Source organism: Rhinichthys klamathensis, unplaced genomic scaffold (assembly GCF_029890125.1).
Source record: "Rhinichthys klamathensis goyatoka isolate OS25496 unplaced genomic scaffold, OSU_Roscu_1.1 h1tg000567l_1, whole genome shotgun sequence".
NCBI classification, from domain to species: domain Eukaryota; kingdom Metazoa; phylum Chordata; class Actinopteri; order Cypriniformes; family Leuciscidae; genus Rhinichthys; species Rhinichthys klamathensis.
The window spans coordinates 167,558-192,369 of NW_026607033.1; the positions used below are offsets into that span (position 1 = coordinate 167,558).

At 36.9% G+C, this 24,812-nt stretch overlaps 1 protein-coding gene across 2 annotated transcripts in view; it reads left to right on the plus strand.

Moving 5' to 3' along the window:
- pcsk6 (proprotein convertase subtilisin/kexin type 6) overlaps nt 1–24,812 on the plus strand; it is a 91,491-nt gene that overhangs the window by 14,565 nt on the left and 52,114 nt on the right. For both annotated transcript variants that reach the window (XM_056239597.1, XM_056239598.1), the window contains 6 exons: nt 1,218–1,306; nt 6,600–6,772; nt 7,021–7,233; nt 14,740–14,840; nt 18,198–18,301; nt 18,757–18,874. In XM_056239597.1, coding sequence (XP_056095572.1) covers nt 1,218–1,306; nt 6,600–6,772; nt 7,021–7,233; nt 14,740–14,840; nt 18,198–18,301; nt 18,757–18,874 — 798 coding nt within the window. The remainder of the gene's footprint in view (nt 1–1,217; nt 1,307–6,599; nt 6,773–7,020; nt 7,234–14,739; nt 14,841–18,197; nt 18,302–18,756; nt 18,875–24,812) is intronic.

Consider the following 24,812-nt stretch of genomic DNA (forward strand, 5'->3'; position numbering starts at 1 on the left):
TAGACGTAACGCAGTTGTCCACGTCTGTTGCCATGGTTGTACTATGGTACTATGGCAGTACTTGAGCGGAAACCAGCGATAACGCGGATATTACGTCATTGACAGGCGACAAGTGAACAGGTTTTCCGGGACGGCCAATTATTTAAAATGGGAATTTCTCTGAAATGAAAAATCTTTGGGAACTTTTGGGATATTGTAAGTACACAACTGCAGGAAATATATCACACTGTGCACACTGAACAAAATTCTTACATATTGTACCTTTAACAAAATGAAATCAAAAGTTCACCCTATTTACTTTCTGTATGCATGTTCCTGATCAGCATATACGCTGATTTCACGCAGCCGCCATTTTGAAATCGCTCTGGTGGGAAGAAAACCGGAAGTGTCGCTTTTAAACATAGGAGAGTCGCGAATGCGATGGCGTATTGTTGTGTTTAATGTAGAAATAATACAAAATAAATGTACTATTTGAATAAAAATATATGAATATTCTTTTTATACAGTATTGACTTTTCCCAGTAAATTTTACCTAATAAAAAGCTCAGGATGATGCACAAGAGCATTCAGCTAGACAAAACTGACATTCTCGTGTAGTAAAGAAAGCAGTCAGTGTCAACAAAAAAGTAGAAAAAACATTTGTATTTAACAAATATTTCCATAGTGAAAAAACATTTGACCAGTGTGGCTCACATGATGAATTTTTTTTTTTGGTGGCATTGGCCAATTTACTGACACAATAACTAGGTTTTGAAACATTAATTAAATGTTTTGGGTGAGTGATTAAATGTTTTGGATTACACTGAATGATACAGTGTAAAAAAAAATCCATCGTTTTACAGAATAAACATGGCAGCTGAAATAAAAAATTTTAAGGTTAAATCTATTACAGTTTTTAACAGGCTTTTACTGTCGCATTTTTACAGTTTTGTTACAGTTAATATTACAATAATTTTTTACAGTGTAGCTTAGGCTGTAGACAATGAGGCAAATCACTAGGGCTTAAATCAGAGCCAGTGTCAATCCAGCTTTTTTATAAAAAATATTTTCCCTCTTTACAGTTTTAATTAGCAGTGTGGAGAGGACAGAATAGAGTGAGGAGATAATGGGCAAGCAAGACTGACATCTTTACAGTTCTGATCAAACTCAGACACAAACACACAATAACATATTTATATTTTTGATTGATTTTTGATTGCAATTCTTTTTCTTTCCAGGCATGGGACGCGTTGTGCAGGTGAAGTTGCTGCTGTAGCCAACAACTCGCATTGCATTGTAGGTATAGCCTACAACGCCCGCATAGGAGGTATGCATCTCTCGAAAAACAGTCTGTTTACTTCCCTGCTCTCCTCATTTTCTAATAAATGCCAGATGCTATTTTAGTTACAGACCCGCCGCAGCCGACACTCAACACACATGGATTGGTAAAACTGACCAGTTGCCGCAAGTGGCTAAACCCTGATCAAGCAACAGGTTTTAGACGCAGTCAGAGCAGATAAGACAGGATTATTCCGCATGTGTGCACAGGATTAAATCGACAAGACGCCCGCGCTCCTGTTCGCCTCTGTTCAGAGAGTTCATTAATTTAGTGGACAGCGAACCGCTCGACATTCATGCGCTCGTAAGCAATTAATCCTATGAAAAGGGCGATCAGTTTTAATCAAAAAGTGGATTTCATGATATGCCATCAGCCATCTGGGGCAGTTTTGCTTTGGGCTGCAGCTGCGCTGAAAGACGCAAATATTTCCTTATTGTACTCGCAGGTGGCAATGCCGACAAACACATCCTTTGCTCGGACTTGGCGGGGTTCGGGCCTGTGTTGTTCCAGTTGCACTGTGTGCCAAATGCATCAAGTTTAGCGATGCAACTGAGTACAGGATAGGGCTACATATACAATCTCTTTAGGATCCAAGCGAGGATGTGAAGCTCCTATTGTATTCATTCATCTTCATTAGTTTTACTCGTTGGCATTGGAGTCTATGGCTGCAATTCGAAAGAAAATTGTGAATTTAGACTTTTACGCTAGGGTTTCTGAAACTCCGATCCATTTCATAATCCACACTGTTTGTGGACCCACTTCAGTAATATTTAAAGTGCCCCTATTATGCGTTTTCAGATATTACCTTTCATGTAGTGTGTAATATAGCTGTTTGTGAATGTAAGAGATCTGCAAAGTTTCACAGTTCAAAGTGCACAGCATATGGAGTTTTTAAACTGATTCTGAACTGCCTTAAACTAGTCATCAGTAATTCCAGTCTTACTTAATGTAGGTTTGTAACACATTTGCATAATTCCAGGCTATGGTCTTCATTGGGTGCCCACAACGCCTACTTTGACCTGCCCTCAAACACTGTAGGTGAAGCTGAGACCTGGAAGAGTTTGGTTTGTGTTGTCAAACGTTGAGAAGAAGCTGGTTTCTGCGCTGTGAAAGCAAATCCACTATGCATGCACTTCCAAAGGATGAGAACTCTGGCTCGAATTGATACGGTAAAAAATGGCATTTTGTTTCCGACACATGCTGTAAGCGGTAGACCAATCACATCAGACTGGGCCATCTGACCAATCAGAGTAGAGTAGGCTCTCGGAAAGGAGGGTTTTAGAGAGAACGAATCCTTTATCGAACCGTTTTAGACACTATGAGAAAAGAGGTAAAGCTTCAATGTTTATTATGAGAAATTTGTTTTTGTTGTGTTTTTTGACCTTGGATGCATGGAAACCTATTTTAGGGGACCTCCAAAACAAAATGAGTAACCTTTAAATGGGGCTCTTTAAATAGGGGCTCTTTAGTTCTACAACAGATACGATATTCTGGGTGTTTGTTTAGCTGGTGATAAAATCCTATTCATTTTTCTAACAAATAACTAATTTTAGATCTGTATTGTTGTTCTCTAAGCATTCATTTGGACTGTTGAAGGACGATTTGTCCTCAATTCATTAGATGCCAGTTAAAGTCAATAATGCTGCAGTCAATACGTCTTCTCTCTTAATTTACTGTCTTTCAACAATTTTATGTTTCGCTGAAATGCAGATTTTTTTTTGTATCCAATTAATTGAAAAAATAATCAATTACCAAAATATTAAACGATTACCAAAATAATAGTAAGCTACAATCCTAGTGTTTTGTACTGGAATGGAACAGTGTTTGGTGACTGGAATGCCAATTTTGCCTAATTTGTCCTCTGCCATGTAAAAATGTTGAAGCCCCATGTCCTCAATAAACGACGGAATTGTTCTTGTTTGTAGCACAGACGTTGCAGGACAGGTTCTGCATGATAATACACCACTAATAACCACAAAGTGGACAGATGATTGACTTGTTTGGAACAAGTCAATCATCTGTCCACTTTGTTGTTATTACTGGTGTATTAATTGTTCCTCATCCAAATGTTGGCTGCACATATCGTCATATATCTCAATTGTTAAGTCCTGTATGCAAAATATTCCTATTACCAATAGTGAAGTGATGTTTGAAAAGAGTTGGCCATTTTTCCAAGCCAGATAAAGACAGATTAGCGCAATGAAAGTAGTGCTTTAGGTCTTTTGGCTCAGCTGTTGACTTTTTTTTTCCTTGCTTAATCACTGAAACGCTGCCAAAGCTAATACGTGTCCGATTCAAGCCAATGACTTCATCGCCTTCTAATGACATTTCTAATCTATTCGGCCTCGCCTTGGCTGCTATGTACAGCTTCATGTCCTTTAACCATAATTAGAAATGTAGAAATTATTCGTTTTTCTGCTCTGCGGTTCAGAAAAGTGTTTTTCTCTGTGCTGTTTTAGAAGTCGAGGAATCAATTTGAGGTGTAATGCAGCTTGTCAGAAGTGAGAGGAATGATACAGAAGTGTTGAACCCCATGTTTTTCCTCGTAGAGGTGTTTCAAGGAAGGAACAGCATGTTGCGCATATGGTGTTAGAAATAATAATGCACATGCACACACATTCTCACACTATACAATCAGGCTCTTTTCTAGTCTCTCTAGTCACACACACACATTTGTTATTATATTATGTCAGGAACCTATCTTATTGACTTCTTGAATTAAGCTAATTAAGCTGATTAATTCTGCCTCTGCCTCATTTCAGTTGTCCATCAAAGATCTTGGCTGGTACTAGCTGAAAGGTTGAAGGTTTGAACCCCAACTTTTACCATTGTGCACTTGATCAAAAAATAGGTTACTCTAAGTTGATTGAGCCTGTAATAAGTTTACTGCAAGATGCTTTGTATACAATTTTCAGCTAAATTACTTGCTTAGATAATATAATTTTTGTAAAGTTATGCAAAAATACCAAGGATTTCTTTCAAAATAAAGAGCAAGAAAAGGAAATTAAGCTGTAGTTCAGTATCAGAATGAGGAGAAAGACTGCAGATTATCGAGGCGTTTGGAAACATCTCATTGCAGCTGAGTATGATAGATTTTAATTGCTGTTTTTGCACATTTGTGTGCATCGTTGACCATATGGCATATGAGTATGTGCCTCTGTGATTTCGTGTGTGAGTTTTACATTTGCACGTTCGTCATATTGTTAATTTTGTAGGAAATTCAAAAGCACATTTTTAAAATAACACATTGTATTTATGTATTTTTTCCCCAAAATCTAGTGGCTTAAATATTTAGTAAATGTTTTTAGTATCTTGTCTTAATTGTTACTCTTTTTTTTTTGTGTGCAATAAAAAAAATAAAAAAATCATCTTCTAGATCAGTGGTTCCCAAACCTGTCCTCAAGGCACCCCAACACTGCACGTTTTCTTTATCTCCCTAATCAAACACACCTGATTCAACTCATCAGCTCATTAACCCCTGTGATAATGAGCTGATGAGTTGAATCAGGTGTGTTTGATTAGGGAGATAAAGAAAACGTGTATGCTGCGTCCCAATTCGCATACTATCCTTCCTAAATAGTATTCGAAAATAGAATTAGTACGTCCCAAATCGTAGTATATTGAAATGAGTGTCCCAAAGAGACCCGGATGGTCTACTATTTCCGGTCAGAATCCGAAGTGCAGATCGTTGCGCACTCTAACGGCTGATATTGCCCACAACCCATCGCGCGTTGGACGAGGATTCGGTTAGAACTACAAACACAAGTGAAAAGTGTTCAAAAACTACAGACATGGAGGACGCGAGTCCGACGGTTATGTAGAGAGGTTTAGATAAAGGGGTTTGAGTGATTAATTATCAGTATCTAACCTGACGAAAATGTATTTATTCAATGTTGTCCACATTATATTGCATCTGCAGCAGCATTCTGAACTTTTGCAAAGATATGTTTAGCCATTAACTTTTAAATGCATTATTATATTTAAATTCCAAACACATGAGGAGAGTCTCCGCATGAAAGACCCATGACTGGCAGATGAACGTGCGACAACAATTCTCTCCGAAATGGTAAGAAGTTATATTAGATTGAATGGAGGATTTTAACTGTGACGAGATGATTGACAGGGCGATTTACGGTGATAGGATGCACGCGACAGATCTGTCCGTTAAAGATGACGAAGTAGTATGTCCCAAAGCTTGTCTACTCTTTTGCTACACACTCAAAAGTATGTACTTTTTCTTCACAAAAAGAGTACATACTTTTAGGCCGTAGCATAAGTAGGCGAATTGGGACGCAGCAGTAGTGTTGGGGTGCCTTGAGGACAGGTTTGGGAACCACTGTTCTAGATGCAGAGTTGTTAAAGGGATACTCCACCCAAAAATGAAAATTCAGTCATCATTTACTCACCCTCAAGTTGTTGCAAACCTGTATGAGTTTCTTTCTTCTGCTGAACACAAAGGAAGATATTTTGAAGAACGATTGGAACTTTGGCACCATTGACTTCCATAGTATATATTTTTTTCTACTATGGAAGTCAATGGTGCCAAATAACTGTTTGGTTCCAATCGTTCTTCAAAATATCTTCCTTTGTGTTCAGCAGAAGAAAGAAACTCATACAGGTTTGCAATAACTTGAGGGTGAGAAAATGGTGACAGAATTTTCATTTTTGGGTGGAGTATCCCTTTAACTAAAACTATTAAACATGGTTTTCAGTAATTAAAATAAAGCTGGAATAAAATAAAATATAAATATTAGATGAAAAAACTTAAGGTTAAAAACTTATATACTTCAGTTAGTTAGTTGCCAAGGCAACCTTTCTGATTTTCATTTAAGTTGCAGTACTAAGTTAAACTTTAAATTTTATCATGCAGACTGTGTCCTTTCATTACTCTGTTAGGTCACTCTTTTTGGTTTGATTTAGTTTTTTGTTTCCAGTTGATTTTGTATTTTGTTCTGCTTTGTTTTTCCTCTTTGTAATATTGTTCTGAAACTCATAGGTATAGTAAAAAAAAGAAGAAAAAGTGTTGCACTATGTTTGAAGTCATTTATGCCAAACACAATTTGGTCTCGCATTTAGACCACAAAATGGCATGGTTTACAGTGCACAATTCAACTGGGCTAATTGTAACACTTTCATGATGCATTTCAGAGCTTGGCAGGATAAATCAACATCAATTTTTGTTGCACTTAAAGTTTCACAGAGAAAAGAAAATAATACAGGTTTGGAACGACATTGGGGTGATTATACAATGACTGAATTTGTTCGTTTTTGGACGAATAAGGTGTTCGAATGCTTGATGGAGACGTGACTGATGTGGTGGAGGCCAAGTCTCTGGGAATAAGGCCAGATTACATCGACATTTACAGTGCCAGCTGGGGCCCCGACGATGACGGGAAGACCGTGGATGGACCGGGGCCTCTGGCCAAACAAGCCTTTGAACTGGGAATTAAAAAGGTTGTTGTCTCAAACTCGCAGACACAAACAAGTGGGATTTTTCAATGAGTAACTGTCATTGTCAGGGTGGTTAAGACTAAATCAAAACCACAACATTTAAAGGGAAGTAATATTTTGAAAGTTTGTAGAAATAAATAGTTGTTAATCTTGTCGATGTTGTTGACAACTTGGCAGTGTAGTTTTTGAAAAAGAACAAATAAATAAATTCTATTGTATGTCCTGGTTCATATGTTTTCATGTCTCTGCAGGGCCGTAAGGGTCTTGGCTCCATCTTTGTTTGGGCGTCTGGTAACGGAGGCCGGCAGGGCGATCACTGCTCTTGCGACGGCTACACCAACAGCATCTACACCATCTCCGTCAGCAGCAGTACGGAAAACGGCAACAAGCCCTGGTATCTGGAGGTCTGCTCCTCCACCCTCGCCACCACATACAGCAGCGGAGAGTTCTACGACCGCAAAATAGTTAAGTAACTCGTCCATGTTTCAGGTCACTCACACAGACATCTGTTAGACCACAGAAAGTTCATTCCTGAAGTCCACAAAAAATGTCAATCAATATGTTATCCGTTGATTAAAAACATCTTCAAACTTTTTAAACGTTTAGTATTTTAGTTCTTCAATAAGGTTGACCTTTCTCTGACACTTGTACCGTTCAAAAGTTTTGGGGTCGGTTAGATTTTTCAGTGTTTTTATGCTAATCAAAGCTGCATTTATTTAATCGAAAATACAGTAAAAACAGTGATACTGTTAAATATTATGAGAATTTAAAAGAACTGTTTTCTATGTTAATAGATTTTCACAGAGCCGATCCTCCCTATACGCACACTACGCAAGTTGCGTAGTGCCCCGCAAATTACTCAAGGCCCCGCCTACCCCTCGTGTCAAAGCGCGTCAATCAAAGTTTACAACATCGATGAGATAATTAAGCAGAACTATCCTTCTGTCACCAAAAGAGAGACTGAGAAAAACACCATGTGATTGAATTGAAAGCACGTATCTATACCACGAATTTAATTTCTCGTGCCATTTATACGCCAAAAATAGTTTTTGCGTGCATATGATAGGCCTACGCAGTTTTCGCGTGCATATGATACGCACTTTTTGGCGTGTAATATGCATGCACTCCACACCCCTAATCCTACTCAAGAGATTTACAGTGTGTAGCATATGCACTCAAAAACCATTTTTTGCGTATAAATAGCATGAGAAATTTAATTCGTGGTATAGATGCGCACTTTCATGAGATTACGTTTGATAATACAAAGGGCAACGGTGTTTGTTTATAAACTGCAGCTCGGAAAAGATAACCGCGTCGCGCGTTAACATGAGTTAAAATGCGCGTGCACGAAATGAAACGCGCACTTTCCAGTAAAACATATATGGGGACCAGTTACCAGTACAATATAGGCGTGATGGCAAGACAAAACAAGACAATGATTATCTAGTCTCCAAGTCAGTTTAGTTACAACTCTGCAATAAAGCAAGATGGAAAGCAATCTATTGACATTGACTATATTGCATTTAAAATGTTGATTGGCTGGACATACTGGTCAATATGGATGCACATCCCTCAGTAAATAATAACCATCAAGTATCAATTATTGCTTTTATCATTTAAAACACAGTGACATGCAATGGCAAGCCATTTGAGCTTTTATTAATTCACAGGATGCATTTTTGATATCAATAATTAAATTTGTACTATTTTAAATGTGAATTATTGATATTAATATAAAATATGTCTATTTCTGATATCAGGAATTACATTTTCATTAGTACCAACTAAACGAGGGAGGATTGTAGTGGGAGAACTGGGGTGTCAGGTGTGACTGTGTGGCAATGGCAAATGGTTTACATGGCTCATGGGTCAGGTAGGAGGGCCCCTTAACAGATTTTTGCTTAGGGCCCCAGGGAGGTCAGGATCGGCTCTGGATTTTCAAATGAATTTTTATTCCTGTGATGCAAAGCTGCATTTTCAGCATCATTACTCCAGTCTTCAGTATCACATGATCCTTCAGAAATCATTCGAATATGCTGATTTGCTGCTCAAGAAACATTTCTTATTATAATCAATGTTGAAAACAGTTTTTTTTGTAGGGATCGTGATATATTTTTTCAGGATTCTTTGACAAATATAAAGTTCAAATGAACAGCATTTATTTGCAATAGAATTTTTTAGTAACCGTAACTGTAAAAGTATTACATTTATTGACTTAACTAGTCTTAATTATTGACTTGCCTATCAAAATTCAAGAGACGTTTAAAAATCTAAAATGTTAATATTTTGCTAGTTGTTGGTGGTGGTGCTCATGGTAATTAATAAAGCATTGCAACTCCTAATTTAGGACCTTTTGTTTACTTTTGTACAATAATCACGTTTGGTTCTCTGTTGTGATACTTGTTTCCTGAAGCAAAACCGGTTGTGATGCACTACAGAGTAGATGGAGTTGTTCTGTTTCAAAAGAGTAAAGGAAATCTTGTGTTCCATCCATTACATGACCCCTTTAAGCATGTATCTTGTAGCGTGTACCGGTACTCCATTTGTCTTCTCCATCTGTCATCTACTCAACCTTTTGTCCTCGTCTTACTTTCGGCCTCGTAAGTATGTTCTCTGTTTTATTAGGTCATTTGCTCTCTTGATGCCACATATTGTGTCCTACAATTCATCTCAATTATTTCTGCGACACATTCTCCTTTCATTCCTCCTCATCACCTTCTAACCCTAAGTATTAAACATCTGACCAGTTGTGCAATGAACATTAATAATATGGACGTGCTGTTCCATTTATAAGCAATCAGGTGTTTTTTTTGTCTTTTGGATGATAAAATGGGTGAGAAATCCCAACATTGAAGGACAGATCTATCATCTTTTGACTGGACCAGTATAGTAATGCAGGTTTATATGGTGTTTAATGGTGATCTGCCAAAACTCAGACATCTTCTATAGATCAGCTGTCCTAGATTCTGTTGCTTATTCTGCTAATATAGCTGAGCTCTTGTTGTTTGGCTCTTTCCACAAATATCTATTGATTAAATGAGACGCTTGGAAAAAAGACTGGGGCTATATGTTTGGTTTGGCTCCCATGCGCATGGAAAACCGCAGGGAGATATCAAGAGAATGAAGAAAACTAGCTTCTTTTTTTTCTCTCTATTTCTCTTTCTCTTCCAGCAGTGCAGATTATGACATTATCCTTAAGAATGACTACTATGGGTTTTGCTTTTCTTCTGGTATTTGGTTAGTAGTTGTGGGCTTAAGAGCTCATTTACACATGCATGACAGATTTTTTTTATCTTTTCTCGCACACTAATTTTGTTTACACCGTGTCTTCACCGGAAAATACTCTTGTTGTTTTTTTAGTGGTGTTGATTAAGCGAGCATCACTATTATTATTACTCCTTTGTGAAGTTTACTTAAGTAAACCTTCAGTGCAGAATTCACAATGCGGTTCACAATCCCATTGCTCAAGGGACTATACATCCCCGGCCATAGTGACCGAGCCAAGCTCCCGGGTCAAGGCCACGGAAGCCAATCCTCCCTTGCTCCCTGAACTGCCGGCGCCTCCCTGCCCTCTTGTACTACCGGTACCGTCATGGAGACTACCTAGCCTGCCCTTTTTTTTTTTCCGCGAGGTTGCGCCTTCCGGGAGGGGGAGTAATGTCAAGGTTATGTTCTATTTGGTCTTTGTTTTCATTGAATTCAGTTTCTGTTTGCCTGTTTTCCTTTGACCCCATGTTTCATTGGTTCATCTAATTCACCTGTCCCTCGTTAATGAACTCATCGGCTCCTTTGTTTGCCTTCTGTATTTAAGCCCTCAGTTTCAGTTTGTTCCTTGTCCTGTATTGTTTGTCGTGAGTGTCTGACGTCTATGTTGAAGTTTTTTTGCTATTCAGTTTCTCCAAGTTATCTCTGCTGGTTTAAATCTACAATTAAAGACTATTTTAAGTATCTTCATTGTCGTGCGCTTGTTACAACCACCCAATCGAAGACACCAATGAGGAGGATTTTTTAAGCTATGAAACTTGCAGGATGTTTAAAAGGGACTAAGATCACTTATATGTCAAAAGATCAAGGCAAATTTGATTTCTCTTGTCATGACCACTTTAAATTCACCTTTCAAAATTTAAAGACACAGTCTTGCCTTGACTATTTACTTTGCATCAAAAATCTTAATTATTTCTGTCATTAAATGTTTTTAACCTGCTATGCAATAATTGGTATGTGGTCCAAATTAGGGTTCCTTGGGAAAATAAAATCAAAGTTGGCATTAAATCAGAATTGATCCTATTTATTTTCTTGGCGCATGTTACTGGTCTTTGTAACGCAGTTCGTTGTTATGGGAAGAAGGAGGCGGGAACCGGCGAACATTCAACTATTTAATAACTAACATAAACAAATACAAAATGAAAGTAAAAGACAGCAGCCCCTCAAGGACGACTGCTGTCACATAGTAAAACACCAACAAAACAAAACACAGGTTCAGGCCTGTTCCTCTCTCAATCTTCACTGTCGTTGCTCCTCCTTTTATGCTTCCGCTCCTCCGTGAGAGATGCGAGACCGGTGCGTCTCACAGGTGTCATTCATTATCACTCATACCACCGGCCTCGCGCCGTTCTCTCACGTCCCTCACCCTCGTCCTGATCGCCACAGTCTTATTATGAATGATTGTAAATGAAACTTTTTTAAATTTGTTATCAAAATGTCTTTTATGTACTGTAATAAAGCCAAATGCATTCACTCCTGCCTCTATTCCAGTTACATCGCTCACTTTTTACAATCCAATAAGCGCATTCAGTTTAGCCTCTTTTCCAGTATGAAAATGCTCACTTTTTACAATCCAATCAACGTCCAATGGACAAAATCAAGTCTCAAACATGTCTAGATTTTTCCCACTTTATCATCCAACCCTAATCATCTAAAAAAAACTATTCAATCACAATGTAGTTTTTCCCTGTTAACAACTCCCTTTTTAATGACTTTTTAAAGACTTTTTAAGGATAGTGAATGATTTAATAATTTTTAATAATCTTTAATTAGCAAAATTGCTCATTCTTTGTTTCATTTGCAATCTTAAAAACATCTTAAATTTAATTTCCTTAAACATGCAGATGGTTGACAAGAAGTTGGTTAAAACATTTCTTTGTCTTCAGAAAAATGTAAAAGTCTATTACTGTCATGTTTGTTTCCTTGTTTTTAAACACGAACATAAGCCACTCAACACATGCACACATATTGGACGAGAGCATTTGTCTTCTATCTCAGCATCTTCCTCGGGACAATGTCAGTGGAACTGACCCCATGTTTGTTCTTTTGAGAAACAGTGTAATCAAGCTTATGTTTGACTGAAGACACATTCGAGCGCTCGATCACTCTGTGTGAGGGACCAAGCAGTTAAAGGGATACTCCACTTTTTTTGGAAATAGGCTTATTTTACAACTCCCCCAGAGTTAAACTGTTGAGTTTTACCGTTTTTGAATCCATTCAGCCGGTTCCATCCAGTCCATCTCCGGTTCTTGCGGTACCACTTTTAGCATAGCTTAGCATACATCATTGAAGTGGACAAGACTATTAGCATTTCTCAAAAAAAAAAAATGACCAAAGAGTTTCGATATTTTTCCTATTTAAAACTTGACTCTTCTGTAGTTACATCGTGCACTAAGACCGACGGAAAATGTAAAGTTGCGATTTTCTAGTCTGATATGGCTAGGAACTATACTCTCATTCCTGCGTAATAATCAAGAAACTGTACTGCCGTACCATGAGTGCAGCAGGCGTAATGATATGACGCAGCGCCTGAAAATAGTTCCGTTGTGTTGACGGAAGGTAGCCTATTTTCAGGCGCTGCGTCATATCATTACGCCTGCTGCACTCATGGTACGGCAGTACAGTTTCTTGATTATTACACAGGAATGAGAGTATAGTTCCTAGCCATATCAGACTAGAAAATCGCAACTGTACATTTTCCGTCGGTCTTAGTGCACGATGTAACTACAGAAAGGATAACTACCCCTGCATAAAGAACATCGCGGAAAGGCGCTGCCTATCCCGGGCTCACCGGATCCTCTCTGACCCCACCCATCCCAACTATGGAATGTTTTCCCACCTGGCGTCCGGCAGAAGGTTCCGCAGCATCTTCTGCAGAACGACTAGATTTCTGAACAGTTTCTTCCCCCTGGCCATCAGACTGCTTAATACTACTCCCCATATGGATACGCACCTCAGCTTAGCCTAAATTGTGTCTCCAACTTAATGTCTCTTTTTGCTAAACTCAGTGCAATTTTTATTGATTACTCTTTTTGTAATAACTCAGTGCAAAAATGTGTATATATATGCTCTATATGCTCTTACCCTGTATATAGCTAGCTCTTAGTTATAGGAAGTATATTTATTTTTATTGTGTAGGAATAAGGTTTTAGCTTTGTTATACTGGCAGCCAAGTAATCGACATTTCGTTGTCAAATTTCACTGTGTGTTTTTTGTACAATGACAATAAAGGAAGTCTAAGTCTAAGTCTAAGAAGAGTCAAGTTTTAAATAGGAAAAATATCGAAACACTTTGGTCATTTTTTTTTTGAGAAATGCTAATGGTCTTATCCACTTCAATGATGTATGCTAAGCTATGCTAAAAGTGGTACCGCCAGAACCGGAATGGATTGGATTCAATGAATGAATTCAAAAACGGTAAAACTCAACAGTTTAACTCTGGGGGAGTTGTAAAATGAGCCTATTTCCAAAAAAAGTGGAGTATCCCTTTAAGCAAGAGGAGTCACAAGGGAAGTTCAAAAGTAAGGGTTTTTATTTCCCAAAAAATCATTACAACAAAATAAAATACATTTTTGGGCCTATAAAAGAGGTCAAATAAACAGACGGTAACTAAAGCTCTGAACATAAGAGACTCAAAAATACAACTAACCTCCAACAAAAGAGACAAAGGGGACTCACCTAATACACCCATACAGTATATTGGCTGATCAAACCAATTTTGACACACAAGGGAAAACTAACAACAACACTACTACATATAACAGAAATAACAGCAAAATCTACCCAAAAACTTATTCCAAAAGAAATGTACTTTTACTTAACCTTAACTCAACATAAATACTCAATATTAAATAAATCTAAACCCCAAAATATCTAAGGAGAGAATAAAGCTACCCTCCTAGACATAACAAGCAGTAGTAATGTCCAATTAGGCCATCTCCCCTTTAAAGCTGCTCCTGCTCCAAGCGCCACCCCTTTAAGCCAGCCGACTTCCTGGATCTCTCCTGGGTGTGGAATCCAACACGCTCTTGAACTGGTTGTGAGGCCATGGCTGTGGCCATCACACTCTGCCTGCGGGCTACTAGAGCTGACCCACTGTTTCCCAGAAAACCACAGCGACGGAATATTTACTGAGTACTGCAGAAAACCACTCGTCCCATCACTGTCATGAAAGAGCATTCTTTCAGAGAATGTTTCAGCTGAATGTCGGACCTGACGCCTGCATCATTTCCCTCTAGTCAAGTCAAGTCCCCCTTTTTTCTATAGCACTTAATACAATACAGATTGCTTCAAAGCAACCTCACATTAATAAAGAGGGAAATAACAGAATCAATGATGCAAACTTCATCAAATATAAGACAAATTGAAATTCTGCTATAAATTGAGTCATTATTTATCTTAAGTAAGTTCAGTGTTGATTCAGTTCAGTTCAATAAGTGTCGATGTTGCAAAATTAGTCAATTATGATAATTCAGCTATAAAGCAGAAGACAACAGTGTCATCATCGAGCTCAATTCAGTTCAAATTTTGTTCTCATCACTCGTCAGTGCAGTCAGATCAAATCTAGAAGACCTGCCATACCTGTTAATAAGATTTAGAGGAAAAAAGGTGCACATTGCACATGTTTCTTTGTTTTCGTTTCAGACTCATGCACGTCCACTACACTGAAGTTGTTAACTCTCTGTATTTATGTGTTTCTGGTACCAGGTGACCACAGACCTGCGGCAGAGGTGTACCGATGGCCACACAGGCACCTCAGTATCTGCACCGATGGTGGCGGGTGTCGTCGCTCTGGCTCTGGAGGCAAAGTGAGGTTTCCATACAGTTGCAGAAAGCTACAATGCTTCTTTATATTTCAATGTTTTAACTAACTTTCATTTATTGGTTTAAAGGGATGGTTCACCCAAAAATGACAATTCTGTCATCACTTATTGAATTTTCACTGCTGGGTCGTTTGGAGCATTTGTTTCCGAACCTGGAACAGTTTTCCTCTTAGTTTGGTTAGTTTAGGCATACATGAACATGGCAATTGTGCTCGGATCCGCACAAAAACAATCGGTCCGAATAAAATAAGAACTCTGAAAGCAGTCTGAACCAAAGAACTGAACAGTATCATAATGATAATGATATCATAATTCATAATGGGAAATGCTTTACATAAAGTTAGTAGTATAAGTTATCACAGTTTATATTTTTAGTAGGGCTGTCAAAATAACGCGTTAATTTCGATTAATTAATCTGAGAAGAAATAACGCGTTACAAAAAATAACGCAGATTAATCCATTCCGTTTTGACCTTTGCGGAGCCGTTCTAGCCGTATAGCCACCATTCGTGTAAAAAGGAGGGAGACAAGAACGCGCTGCTTGGATCATTGTTTGGAACATTTACTTATAACAAACGGAGTTCGTCAACTCTAAAGTACCACATCAATGCAAAGCATCCAGGAGTGTGTGCGTGAGTCGGTGAGTGTGTCTGAGAGAAAGCGCGTGTGTGTGTGTTGTAACTTTTCACGCGCTCTCACGTCACACAACCATTTTCTCACGCACAAAAAAATCGCGCACCAAAGAGAGGACACGGAAACAGACAAGACAGAGCACGTTACTTATGATATTAAAAAAATCTCAGCTCTCAGATTCTGTCAATTTTATTACGAAAATCAAACAATAAATACCATTTTGGCGCTTGTAAATGTGACATGACAGATCCCTAGCGGCACGTGAACCGATCATCTCTCTAGCTAATAGTAAATAAACACGAATGACCAATGTTGAAAGATACAGTAGGGCAGCCTAAAACTTACCGAAATGTATATTCCTCGATCAATCAGTGTTTTTCAACCGCGAAAAGAGGTCAATAAAACAGCTGGAGAACAATTATGTCACATAACATTTAGCCTAAGTTACCTCAGGAAAGCCATTTCATGACCATATGATAGCACGTTATAGTTGGCTATAAGAGCTATAGAGAGTATTTTTCTAAATTTATGTAGCCTACTACTATATTACATATGTATTATATTTTTACTTAGCCGTTATCAAAGTTGTTATTTGTAATAAACACACATTATATTTAATTTGAGCTATTTTTAACCTTAAATACTACCAGCTGATATGGCTCTCTGTATTTTTACAGCATTGGGTGAGATTTTTTTTTTCTTGAGAAAAATGAATGCCTATCTTGTGTACCTAATATTTATCCAAATGAGTCAATATTGCATCAAATCACAAGAATTAAATTAAATTGAAATCATGAAATTTGTGTCAAGCAATAATAATAAAAACGTAGCTTACCAGAAATTGTACCATGTAAACATTGTAAGATTGTGTATGCGATTAATTTAGATTAATTAATTACAAAGTATGTAATTAATTAGATTAAAAATGTTAATCGATTGACAGCCCTAATTTTTAGTCTATATATTTATACATATGTAAAAAATATAATATACAAAAATATAAATGTAATGTTTTTGCATTTACTCAAAAGTTATTTTAATGTTGTATATACATTTTGTAATATATTTTGACATTTCAATGAAATATATTTTCAACTTTAAAAATGTAAAGCATTAAGTCATGCTGTATGCTGTTATTGTTACCTAAAACTATAAAAAAAAATGTTAATTGAAATAAAGCTAGAATAAAATGAAGTATAACTTGTAGATAAAAACTTCAACTCAAAGGAAAATGAGAAATGTTGCATTTGCAACTAACTGAAATAAAATAAATGTGCTTTGAAATATTAAAATGACTAAAACTGAAGTAAATGTAAAGTGTAGCTACAGTAAACAGAAATAAAGACAAAAGCACATTTAAAATTACTAAAACTTAAAATAATATTAAAATGAAAAGCTAATTAAAAATATTAATAAACACTATAATAGTATATAAATAATGCTGGCTGTTTACAGCATGTACTTAAAATATATTTTGGGCAGAAATTATGACAGAATTGTCATTTTTATGTGAACTACATAATAACTTGCACTTTTCATAATTACTCATCTGTTCTTCTGCCATTCAGTCAGTCTGTATGAATGTCATATTCATGACCTTTTAAACTAAAGGCTTCTGCTTACATGCTTCAAATTAAGTTTGTAGACAAATATATTACTATTAATATTATTACATCCTAGCACCTGCCTAACAACAGCCTAGAAACCACCCAGAAACCCCTGCCAACTACCTAGCAACCACGCAGTGCTTTTATTAAAAGAAAGAACTTTGAAGTTTTATTGCTCTTTTGAAATTCACTCTTCTTTATAGAACTATTTTTTTTTTTATCTGTTGGAGTCAAGTAAAACAAAATGTTCTGAATATTTTGTGATCTTACTGTCTTGAACTTACAAGGGCCAGCTGCGTGTTGAGAAGTTTTATGAAGTCCAGAAGTAATAAAAATGACACCCAAAAAGTGTTGTACATTCACGGATTTAGTCTGGTGCAGAAAACCAGACACGGACAATCAAAGGGTGATAATCAAAGGCCTGGATCTTACCAACATTTTGTCTTCTAGCAGGAGCAGAGACTCACATAAAGACTCATGTATTGATCATTTTCCAGTGTGTATAAACAGGTTAAAAGTTTGGCTCTTTGACTACTTTATAATTTGAAGCTCGTGTCACTCGATCTGCATATTTTCACATACATAATATTAATCGACTTCATCCTGGTCTCTCATTGATGAGTATTTATCGAACTTGAAGAAATACTTGAGAAATAGTGAAAGTCGTCTTGTTTTTAAATCTTGTCTTAAGACTTATTTTTTTAGGCAGGCTTTTATGTATTTGTATCCAGTCTGTCCAGGCTGTAATGTGGATTATTGTTATGTAATGTTGATTGTTTTATTATGTTTGTAAGGTGTCCTTGAGTGTCATGTAAAGCGCCTATAAATAAAATAATAATAATGTACAGACAGTAGAAGTGGATTGAGGCTACATATAGCATTGAGAGCTGCTTGCATAAAGTTACCGACTGGGATGCATTTGTTACAATAAATTGAAAGAGTGTCTCAAAAACCCCTTCAAACCGAGCCTCAAAGATGGAAAGCAAAACTAAATTTTCAAATAAAATGAAATGGCTGTTGTTATACAGAGGACATTTTCAATAAAGCAATAAAACTCAAAATAATAAAACTTCTCTCTTTTCTTTTAAAAATGTATTTTTCAGTCCTCTGATAACCTGGAGAGATGTCCAGCATCTCCTTGTAAAGACGTCGAGACAGGCTCACCTGAAAGCTAGTGACTGGAAAACCAATGCTGCCGGACACAAAGGTAATAGCCTCAGAAATTTATTTTCTTTATGATGTTTTTACTATTTAAAACATAAATGTGTGGTGTGTGGTATAATTTATTTTATTTGGCACAATCGAGTGATAAAGTGGACTCATGATCAGTTTGAATTTTGCTGTACTGTATGTCCAAATGCATAGTCATTTTATGGAACTTTTTGTGCTTTTTTATTTTTGTGGAATAGAACATCAAATCATGTGTTTAAATGCATGAGAGGGATTTGCAAATCTACACGGCAAAAAATATTTTTTTTCAAACATTTTCTTTCTCTCTATATATATTGTGTATGTATACTTTGTATGTTATTCAAATTTGATTAAATCAAGAAAAAACTGTGCCAGTACTAAGAAAATAAACTTAATTCAAGATATATTCTCTGGTATTACCTGGTTAATAATGTGTATGTGTGTTGCTGTGTTTGTGTGTTTGGCTACTAGTCAGTCATCTGTATGGCTTTGGTTTGGTGGATGCTGAGGCCATGGTGGTGGAAGCCAAGAAGTGGAGAAATGTTCCTCCTCAGCACACCTGCACCAAGACCTCAGACCGCAGAACCCGGTGAGGAGAGATTCACTTTTTCTTTCACACTGGCAAATAGAACTCACTTCTGCACAATAATGTGTCTCTGTAGAGGTGGGTGGCATTACTGGCATAACTAAAATCTTCAATTACAGTATGTGCAATTTTATGCCATGCTATCGGTATGACAGTATATAAAGTTTTTACATTATTTTTGAAAGAATTGACTTTAAAAACAATAAATGCTGCTCTTTTGAACTTTCTTTTCACATACTGAAAAATATGTTTCACCGTTTCCACAAAAAAATTAAGTATCTCAACATTGATAATAATAAATGTTTCTTGAGCAGCAAATCAGCATATTAGAATGATTTCTGAAGGATCATGTGACACTGAAGAAAATTCAGCTTTGCATCACAGGAATAAATTATTTATTAAAACAGAAAACACTTCTTTTAATTTGTAATAATTCGTAACATTACTGTTTCACTGTATTTCTGATCAAATAAATACAGCCTTGGTGAGCATAAGAGACTTCCTGACCCCAGACTAAATGCTCATTCTGGTAATGCCTAACTGTTGGTTATTACATTTAGTTAAATACAAATGAAAGGTGCTTCATCTCATTTGATGGTTTTCTCTTTCAGTTTAAAATGTAATGGCCACAAACCAAAAGACGATTATTCATAACAAATGAACAAGTCTCAGATTCTTTAATAAAAGACTCAACATTTTGAAACCGTATATACTGTCATACCACCCATTCCAGCTACTCTCTCATATCATTCATTGAAGAAAAAAAAAAACAGTCTACTGATCCTTTTCCAGACACCCCATTCTCAAACTTGACCCATCTCTGCAACAAATCCTGCTTTTTCATTTATAAGCGATATCTGATTCTAATGGGAATAATTAGAGGCATTTATTATGATTAGGAGGTCAGTGGTGGTAACTGGAGCATGTCTAAGCTTTATTAGCTCATAACATGAATCACCGCTCCGCTTCGACCTCAGAGAGGAACGACGTCTCTCGCTGGTTTTATGAGCGGTGTATAATCAGCAGACATGTTGAGATAGTCCTCTTGAGCGCCATGAATCACTTACGCATTCAGTACAACTCTTCAAATCTCAATTCAAATCCCTGTGATATAACCTGTAAGAGGTCTGAATTACTGAGATATTTTGGCAAACCTCTAGGCTTTATAACAAAGTGACCGCATTTCCAGGAATATCTCAATTTTTTCAGCGCCACTGTGCTTTTAGATATTAAGCAGATGCTCCCTGCATACAAAGGAAGTAGAAGTTTTCTGCAAAACTTGACCTTTTCGATCTGTCAAACTTGATCCAATGCAATTTCTATGTCTGTTTAGGGGAGTAACTAACAGAAAGTAGTGACTCTACGAAGCCCCTAAAGATGGAATGAAAAATTATATTTCAATGCTTTTGCACTTGCAAAGGTTTTGCGTTACCCCGAGAAACTTTACGTTAGCTTTCAAAACTTGTTCTTTGCGAGTGAACGCAAAGTTTAGCAGAGAAACGCAAAAGTTTTGCAACGGCACGGAAAGTTTCTCGGGGACATATAACTTTTCCTCCCATCTCATTTTTTTCTTCTTCACCATGTTCCTTTAGGGACTCCGTATGATGCTACATATATGCTAAAAATGCTAGTATAGCTACACCTTATACTAGCATTTTTAAAAATAGTGTTGGTGTTATTTTAGTTTTTAGGGGCTGGTCTTGGGCATAAATATTCTGGGCTGAAAATGGGTCCCACAGATTACTTGTGATTGCGAAAGTGAAAAGAGAGCGAGCATTCAAAGGTGATTTCAATACCCCCTATATATAGATAGTGGCTCCCTGATGTCCACAATTTATAGGCCTATAGAAAATGTATGCGTGATCGTGAATTCAAAGTTCATGTACCAATGTAAAAAATTTCCTCTCTGTGACATCCCTACAAAAATTCAGTGTGGCTTCAGCTTCTATTCCATACCAATGTTTACTTTAAATTGTGTAGCTTGTTGTATCGTGACAAAGTACAGTTTTAAAGAAGCATCTACATAGTGCACTTTGTACAGTATTGAGCTTGAGCATAGTTATTTTATTAGCATGAACCGTTTTCTGCTTTCTTGGATCATTGTATTCTTTCAAGCAAACACAACAGTGTCACATTGACACAACAGCATCTCCGTGTCAACACAAAATCAGCTTACATTCCAGCAAAGCGGGAATGCGTCGGTTCAAGTGCCCTATAGCATTTGTTCTGAAACAGAGTTTGAATACTCGACTGTTCTGTGTGGCCTAACTTGAACTGTGATATCTCATATGGGGCACGTCCAGCTACTGATTTAAATTGAAAGGGATTTTCTATTCTTTTATATCTGGCCTCAGAGGATATGCTGTCACTGCATTGAAAGGCAGATTATCATAGTGATCTGTTGAAGGGCATGATGAAACATTGTGACCTTAAAGCTTTATACTGTTTTGTTTTAGTAGTCATAATATAAGGCCTGCATTTTCTCCTGTCTTATTGCATTGCGTCTTTCCTTTAATAACGGGTGTAAATTTTATAATGGTTATCAGGAGTAGGCCATCTCTATCACCAGCTTGTACAAACTTGATTATTCGTGAAATCTAATTTAAATAAGATGGGGGTGGATCACATTTACAATCCAAATGGTAATTAATTTTGCACGCAGTTTGACCCCAAAGTGCCGCTATAAACTGCTTAAGCAGCTGATTTAATGTTTGTGAAAGTGTTGAGAGAGTGTGTCTGTATCTGCATGTGGTTGTTAAGATGTTTTTTAATGAACTTTATGCTATTTTTAAAGTGCTACTCACCAAGGCAGCATTTATTTGATCAAAAATACAGTAAAAAACATAATATTGTGAAATATTACAATTGAAATGAACTGTTTTCTATTTTAATGGGGGGGTTTTCTTTCGATCTGTGATGCAAAGCTGAATTTTCAGCATCATTACTCCAGTCTTCAGTGTCACATGATCCTTAGAAAACATTCTAATATGCTGATTTGCTGCTCAAGGAACTTTTCTTATTATTATCAATGTTGAAAACTGTTGTGCTGCATTTCACTAAACTTTTGCAGTGGTTAATCGGTGCATTAATCTTGTCTTCTGTCAGCTGTGTACTAGAATCAACACATTTAAAATTGCATTCAAACTAGGACAGTCACTGACGCATTTATGCTCATTCTGATGCACGTCTTTAATCAATTGTGACAATGACATCATCTGTCCTCTGTCAAGGACGTCACATGGCTTGATTGCTCTTCCTCTGTGTCCGGGTCCACGTAATTTGTGATGTGTGTTGAAAGAAATCGATCGTCAAAATGAAGCAGCGGCTATTGATCGTCTCTTGGCCTCGTGTCTGGGCCAACTGATTGAATTAAAGAACTGTCAGCACATCTCTCAATAAACTCTTTAGACATATGTCAAGAATGTAGACATTTGTCAAGAATCACCCGGGTCGGACAGGTAGTTGTTTTTAACTGCTGGTTTGGTTGATAAGAGAAAGGTTTGGATTTAATCTTGAGTTGATGATCCCCCACCTCCGGTGTGTATAAATGCATTGCTATATTACTATTATATATTCATAATGCCTGAAGACGTTATGAACGACATGAATTCTAAGTTTATCTGAGTTCCAATGAACTGAACATTATTTGGGGTTAAACAGTGGTGCTTTGACATCATACTGCTTTGAAACAACATGAGGATGAGTAAATAATGGCAATTTTGACTTTAGAGCTACAGTAACTGTTACTTTTATTATTTTAAGATTGATTTAAAGTTGGCATGAAACAGAAGTTGCGACATTCTTTTCTTCCCTATTGTGACACATATCAGAGAGAAATGGCTTCCCGAACAAGAAAAAATGTAGGGCGGGGCTTGATTTTGTGCATGGGGAATTGATTGGATGGTTGTGGTTTTAAATCCCAAATCAGAGCTTTTCATTCAGAAGGATACATTTTCTGTTAAAATATGAAAAAAAGTATATAAATACAAATATAAATTTAAGCAAAGTAATTGTGATTATCAATTTAACCATTATGCAGCATGACAAAAATGCCCAGACATTTAGTTCACTAAAACTTGACTAAACAAAAACAGAACAAGGTGAAATAATTATGATAAAAACTAAAAAGTACATTTGACACAGGACTAAGGGGGTGTTTACACAACACTGTTTCAACTATAGCCATTCATTTACATGACAACAGCGTTTAGGGGCCTCAAAACGCAACATTTTGAAAACGGGTTTCAAAGTGCGATATCGTCTTTGTGTAAACTACAAAAACGTGAATTTGTGAAACCGGTGATGTCGTGTGCATGCGTATTATGTGTTCAGTCTATAGTTTTTCTTTACAAAAGTGACATCGCCAACTACTGGTCTGTCAGCATAATACAGCGTTTTAGTCATTTTCAGATCCGTGTGAACAGGAATCATTTTGACAATGTTGTTGTAAAGGAAAGGAAAATCGTTTCAGTTTTTAGTACATTGTTGTCATAAACGTACCCTAAGACTAAATAAACAAATAGCTGACAAAATGAACAGTTGTGACAGGTCATCCTGCCCCTGTGTCAGTAAACACGCCATTAGAGAAGAGATTATTTTGATTAAAGATAACAAGTACATAAATTTTAAAAGAAAGTGCACTGCTAAATCATTTATAATAAAAACTGCAATATTATATAAAAAAATAAGAATTGTCAATTTGGATGTCATGGCGACTTTAAAAAAGTTGCCCATTCACCTCGTCACACATCTGTCTTTTTCTATTCACCAGAATGCATTTGTGCTGAATACAGTTGAACAGAGTAGACCTGTAAAAACAGGCTGGATGACTTTATAACTATAAATAGTCTCCGTTTTAAAGGTAGGAAGAAGTGTGGTAGTAGGTTCAAATATTTGGGTTAGACTTAGGAGTGTCCAGATGACCATGATAAAAATCCAGGACAGGTCAGAGATGTCCTGTTGAGAAGTGCACATTCAAATTCAAATCATGTGAATTACGCTACTTTTTTAGTGCAAAACAATTAGACCGTTGAAACACAACACAGATTTCTAAAAGTTAGCAAGCTGTTAGAAAGTTAAGGGTTAGTTGAAATTAATCTGCCAGATGGCAGCATTTAAAATATAAGCATGTATTATACTGTATCAGGAAAATGGGCTAATGCTGGACTGAATTTTTAATGCACAGAAGCAACATAAATGTGCTTGCAAAGACTGTGTAAAAGCAATAATCTAGTGTTTTAGGATAGTAATTTGATATTCTTTTTCTTGTGACTATGCCATAGACTGATTAAAGGTTCTCTAAGCGATGTCGGGTGACGTCACTTCTTGTTGACATTTAAAGTATTGTCAAACAAAACGGAGGCTAGCTAGACCCTCCCTCCTCCTCATCCATGCACTAACCCCGCCCCCAAGTCCTTCTTGTCGGTGATTGGCTGGAACTGTTTGTCATGTTTCGTGGAGCGGTTTAGCCCAGTTTGTTTTTGTTGCTGTTTGTGGAGCCTGGGCTGTCTACAGAGATCGCGTTTCTTTACAGTGTGTTCAGGGGACAGGCAGCCAGCGGTTAGTGAGGAGATGTTTGCTGTATGTGACAAAAAATGGTTTGGCCTAAAAAACGCGTGACATCGCTTAGAGCACCTTTAATAATATTTAAAAATCATGCATTTTATTTGTTTTAGATTAAAACTGTTATTCTGATTCCATTGAACTAAAAATGGAAAACATTATATGTGTTTTAGACGTTCATTTACACGACAACAGTGTTTTGGGGGCCTGAAAACGACTGCCACCTACTGGCCTGGCATGCACTATAAAGCTTTTTAGTCGTTTCCGCGAATCAGTGTGATCAGGGATCGTCTGATTGTCGTCTTGTATGGGAAAAACGCAAAGGAAAAACGGTACTATTTTTAGTACATTGTTGTTGTGTAAACATAACATACCCTGA